Here is a 6,015-nt window from a genome sequence, read left to right as displayed (position 1 = left end):
TCCGGCGTCAGTTTATTTACAAGATTGTTCCTCATGCTGACCAACCACCTGTGTAGCCTATCGTGGTCTTTTGGAAACTTGTGGAAGCTTACGCCGCGCTCCTTTGACGCAGGGCCATACCAACAGCCACAACTTGCACAACGCGGCATACTTGCAGCGAGCTATGTACTGGCAGACAGACTGAAATGGCGCGCGCTCCAAATCTGTTCCAATGAAACCTTTTACGTCACAGATTCAGTCGCAGCGCCGCCTAGCGGACAATCTGGCGCTAGCCGCGAAACATCGATCGGGTCAGATATCACCGCAAATATGTGCGGGGTTGGCAGAAACCAATAAATCACCATTTACAAATAGGATTTTGGGTAGAAAGGCCCCAAAACTGAAAGTATTGGACTTCCCCTTTAACCACAATTTGCACCACTACGAAGGAAACAGTAGTAACACAAGAGAAAGTTGTAACTCGAAGGTTGACTCTCACCACCGGGATCGAACCCGCACCGCTTGTGTGGTGTGTCAGCTCACAACCAGCACACTTACCGATTAGGCCAAAAGGTCCAGGACCCATTGGGCAGCTGGTGAGGCCTATATTATAGTTTATATCATACCCGGGCCGCGATAACGTTCGATAACGGGTTCTGGTTCGTATCGCCCTCGGTCCCGGCCCGGGTTCCGTATTGCGGTCGGGCCGATACCTCGGGCGATACGGAATACCCCGTGTTGTATTATATATACATATACTTGCTGTTATCCCCTTGACTCCCCTGCACATACAGAGCTGGTGAGCAGTGTGGGTTAGAGTTAGGGTTAGTTGAGGTAGGTCAGTCACAAGTTTAGACTTTAAGTGTCAGTTGTATGTATTCCCCTTGACTCCCCTGCACATACAGAGCTGGTCAGCAGTGTAGGTTGGACCACAGCAGATGAGCTGTACTCCTGCAGTGACGACCACGCCATCCTCAAGTGGAGTCTGCTCACCAACGAAACCTCACAGGTAGGCAGTGTGCATAGTCCAACTTGGTTAAGGGACCTTGGCTTTGGAACAAAAAGTCATGAGTTCGAATCCTGTATTTTTAAAGTAGTTTGCATAGTTCAGTGCTTAGTGACCCTGCCTCTGGACCAAGTGGTTGCGAGTTCCAATCCCGTCTTAAGTAGTGTGTGAGTTAGCCAAAAAACAGTTACTCAAGCAACTGGATATGATTTTGAAAACGTCAGACGTTTCAGCTAGTATCCACTAGCTTTCGTCAGTGACTGAGAGACCAGCGGGGAAAGCAGGTTTATATACACAACCTGTTGATTGATATGCAAATAAAGTGAAGACAAATTTTTGGAAGTCGAAAAAGGAACAAAAGTCAGACAAGTCAAGACAAGATGATGCAAATTAGTCTGAAAGCTCCTGTTATACAGGACAGGAGCTTAAGTGTTGTCTGTCCTCGGGGCTGGGAGTGCCAAATCCCAAGTGCCGGAAACATCGACCCGTAGCCCCCCTTCCCTGTTGAGGGTGGGGTTGTACATTCTTTCATATATTGCCTCTTTAACACCCCGTTCCCACCAGCGTGTTTCGCGGTCTAAGACATCCGTGGACTCGAGTTTGAAAGAGTGACCCTGGTTGTGTTGTAGGTGGTGGAAAATAGCTGAGGAGTAGCCGTTGAGCTGAAATCCCGACTGTTGTCGCTTATTTACTCACCAGACACACTTGGGACGGGATGTTTTAACTTTTTTTTTTAAGCTGTGGTCCACTGTTTAATGTACTTGTTGAAAAGAGCTAGGGGAATTTACTACAGTACTGTAGTGTCCATCTTTCCTGTCACAAACAGTAAAAAAGTACATCTTCAGTGAGCTAAAACTTGATCAAGATCACGTCGATGAATTTTAGACATCCAGGTAATATGATACGTCAAAAAGCAGTTACTCAAGCAACTGGATATGATTTTGAAAACGTCAGACGTTTCAGCTAGTATCCACTAGCTTTCTTCAGTGACTGAGAGACCAGAGGAGAAATGCAGGTTTATAAGCACAAACTATTGATCAAGATCACTTTATGAATAAATAGAAATTTCCACCCTCTTTCCCCCCCAGCTGGCCAAGCTTCCTGCGGAGGTGTACGCGACTGACATCCACTGGTTCCCCAAGGTCGTGGGGGGAGGGAAGGGCAAACAGACGCAGTCAGATGTGTTCGTGCTCACCAGTACTGACGGTAAAATTTGTTTGTTTGTTTGTTTGTGATTATTGTTATATTTCACTCCATACCACAGTACTAGGGATTCAAATTCAGAAAATTCCATTCTGGAGTGAGGTGATGTTGGAATGGTCCATTTCTGTGAATAGTAGTCATTGGCACTGAACATTTTTGCATGGGAAAGGTGATGGAGTGAAATATGCTGTGTTTGCTTGCAAATGTGGCCTTTCTGTGTTTGTGATTATTGTTATATTTCACTCCATATACCACGGTACTACCAGGGATCCAAATTCAGAAAATTCCATTCTGGAGTGATGTAATGTTGGGACTGTCCATTTCTGTTAATGGTTGACTTGGTACTGAACATTTTTGCATGAAAAAGGTGATAGAGTGAAATATGCTGTCTTTGCTTGCAAATGTTGCCTTTCTGGTTGTTTGACTTTCATTTCTTTCTTCAGAGCAGGATAACTAAAATTAAAAGAATATGAATGGATCCCAGAATGCTGGTCTAATGAACCATCCCTCTTTTACAGGGAAGTTCCATTTGATATCCCGGTTGGGGAGGGTGGAGAAGAGTGTTGAAGCCCACAAAGGAGCTGTGCTGTCAGGGAGGTGGTCGTATGATGGAACAGCCATGGCTACAGGTCAGTATGGGCAGCTGGTGGGGGTAATCAATTGATGGAACAGCACTAGATATTGCTATTCTGTTCATAGCCAAATTTCTGGAAGAACAGGTAGTATGTATGCTACTTGAAAAGGTTGCAGTCCTTAGGATAGGACGTTAAGCTGTGGTCCACAGTTCATTGTACTTGATAAAAGAGCTAGGGGTATTTTTTCTGGATCAATTCTTCTTCTTTTGCAGTTCAGTCTCATAAGATAATCTAGTACTATCTACCTGGTACAATGAACCTGTAAATACTGTACATATATAGCGTCTGTCTTCTCTGTCACAACCAGTGGAAGAGTTTGCTCTTCAGTGTCAGCTAAAACATGACTGACATCATTTTCCCTTCTCTTAGCTGGAGAGGATGGTCAAGTTCGTATCTGGTCCCGTAGCGGGATGTTACGTTCCACCATGGTCCAGCAGGGAACTCCGGTCTACTCACTCTCAAATCTAACCCAAAGTTGTTCCTGTTTTACTTACAGCTGGAGAGGATGGTCAAGTTCGTATCTGGTCCCGTAGCGGGATGTTGCGCTCCACCATGGTACAACAGGGAACACCGGTCTACTCGCTTGCCTGGGGACCAGACTCGGACCAGATCCTGTACACCAGCGGTCGGCAGCTTATCATTAAACCTCTGCAGGCCAACGCTAAACCTATACAGGTGGGCAGTCATTCATTCAGTCAATCATTCATCGACACTCACACTTTCACTCACTCATTCATTAAACCTCTGTAGGCCAACGCTAAACCTATACAGGTGGGTCTGTCAGTCAGTCACTCACTCACTCATTCACTTACACTCACTCACTCATTCATTCATTCACTCACTCACTCACTTACACTCACTCACTCACTCACTCACTCACTCATTCATTCATTCACTCACACTCACTCACGCTCACTCACACTCACTCACTCACTCACTTCATTTTTTTAGTCATTCATTCTGTCACTCATTCAGTCAGTCATTCAGTCATTCACTCATTCAGTCATTCACTCAATCATTCACTCAGTCACTTATTCACTCATTCAGTCATTCACACATTCACTCATCATCAAACCTCTACAGGCTAACGCTAAACCTATACAGGTGGGACAGTCATTCATTCATTCATTCTCATCCATAGAATAATTTGTTCCTCCATACGTCCATTCATTCATTTGTTCCCTCTTTCCATCATTCAGTCATTCTTTGCTCCATTCATTTGCTCATTTTACATTTTACCATTATTGATATGTTTTCTATATTCAGTTGTAAACACGTTGCTCCAGACACATCAAAGACATTCATTTCTGCCTGTTACATTTTGTATTTTGTAGTGGAAAGGCCATGAAGGGGTGATCCTAAAGATTGATTGGAACGCAGTAAACAACCTCATCCTGTCTGGTGGGGAGGACTGTAGGTACAAGGTAAGGGTCATCAAGGAATAAGGTAAAATGGATCCTGCCTAAAAGTCAAAGTCATACCCAAAAGATTATTTCTGTCGTTGACACAGCTTCTCCATTTTCACCAAAAGTTTCATGAAAACTAAAAAGTAACATTTGCAAAGTAAAAATGTTTACCTTCACATACATGGTCTGCTCTGTTAATTCTTCCTGTAAAACATTCATATATATGGTCAGACAGGGGTCTAAATCCCTCCTACTATAAAATTGCAACATGATGTAACCCAACACCAGTTACAATAGTGACAGACTGTCATTGACCTTTTTGGGTCGGAAAAGAACGAACAGGAAACAGAGAAAAAATGATATTTTCCTTGGGTAAACATAATAATTCTCAATGACGTGCTTTTTTTTCCATTGGATTTGTTATGACAACTAGCTATATAATAATTAAATATTTTTTTTCATAACAAAGATATGTTGGACTAGTGCATTAATTGTAAGGAACAAACTAATGCCACAGTTACATATTTTTTAATGTTTGGTACAGCTAGGTTTATAGTTACTGTATTGTTTTCAACATCATCATCATTCATTTTCAACAAGTTATGAGGAAATACATTGATTGTAAGGAGCAAACTAACAGGCACTTGTTTTCCAGGTGTGGGACAGCTATGGTCGTCTGTTGTTCACCAGCCAGGTGCATGATTATCCCGTCACCTCAGTAAGCTGGGCGCCTGACGGGGAGCTTTTTGCTGTCGGGTCATTCAACACACTCAGGCTCTGTGATAAAACTGGGGTAAGTTATTCTTAATTTTTTCCTGTTCTTATCTTTTTGTTTTTTACATCTGTCATATTAAAGTTTTTCATGACAAGAGAGGAAAAAAGGTTATCATATTAACTTAAAGTTGTTTCAACAATAGAATGTAATTTTGTTGTTATGGTCTTTTTTTCTTTGATTTCTGTTTTGTTTCCTCTGCTAAGATTTGAAACATATCAGATAAATTAGGCCAAAAGTCAAAGTAGTCTTTAATACTGATTCAGAGCAGAAAGGGTCGAATTTGCAAATAAAGGATAGACTTGAAATTTTCCAAATTTGCAGTAGCCTGGTACACTAAAAGTAACTATAATAGAGCACCACCTGATGAAAATTTGTGTCACAATATACCACTTCTTTTGTTTTGTATCCTGGAGATACCCAATAAGTGTGTTTAACATTGCCTCGATCAGCGATGATTTTATTTGTCTGCGACTCTGCATTGTAACGGTATTAATGATACTTCTTGCTTTTTACCCCAGTGGTCCTATGCCCTTGAGAAGCCCAACACAGGGAGTGTGTTCAACATCGCCTGGTCTAGCGACGGCACGCAGATCGCTGGGGCTTGTGGGAACGGTCACGTGATCTTCGGCCACGTGATCGAGCGAAGGCTCGAGTGGAAGAACTACGAGGTCACGGTCGCTGACCGGAAGTCCATCCAGGTCCGGAATGTGATGGACGATTCGCGGGAAAAGTTGGACTTCCGTGACCGAATTATCAAGACTTCGCTGGCGTTCGGCCATCTTGTGGTGGCGACCACGTCACAATGTTACGTTTACAGGTAATCTTTTTTTTTTAAATTTCAAAGTTTAAAATTTCAATTGTCAGGACTTTGTCCATAGAATGTATGACTTTTATGTTGGCATTAGGAAGGGCATCCAGCCATATAAAAATCTTGCTTCCAAAAAAGATTTGATGCAAGCATGTCACCAGTTTCGGGGAAAAAGATGTTAAAACTGAATGTATATATATATA

The 6,015-nt window shown here is 42.6% G+C and overlaps 1 protein-coding gene across 1 annotated transcript in view; it reads left to right on the top strand.

The window, feature by feature from the left end:
* LOC109485787 (intraflagellar transport protein 80 homolog) overlaps positions 1–6,015 on the top strand; it is an 18,234-nt gene that overhangs the window by 1,491 nt on the left and 10,728 nt on the right. The window contains exons 2-8 of the mRNA XM_019789473.1: positions 879–988; positions 2,074–2,191; positions 2,707–2,817; positions 3,320–3,498; positions 4,158–4,247; positions 4,885–5,022; positions 5,523–5,821. Of these exons, the coding sequence (XP_019645032.1) occupies positions 879–988; positions 2,074–2,191; positions 2,707–2,817; positions 3,320–3,498; positions 4,158–4,247; positions 4,885–5,022; positions 5,523–5,821 (1,045 nt within the window). The remainder of the gene's footprint in view (positions 1–878; positions 989–2,073; positions 2,192–2,706; positions 2,818–3,319; positions 3,499–4,157; positions 4,248–4,884; positions 5,023–5,522; positions 5,822–6,015) is intronic.

Source organism: Branchiostoma belcheri, unplaced genomic scaffold, assembly GCF_001625305.1.
Source record: "Branchiostoma belcheri isolate BF01 breed outbred unplaced genomic scaffold, Haploidv18h27 scaffold78, whole genome shotgun sequence".
In the NCBI taxonomy this organism is placed as follows: Eukaryota; Metazoa; Chordata; class Leptocardii; order Amphioxiformes; family Branchiostomatidae; genus Branchiostoma; species Branchiostoma belcheri.
Note: the sequence above shows the minus strand (reverse complement) of the source record. Positions and strands in the feature narration are given on the sequence as shown.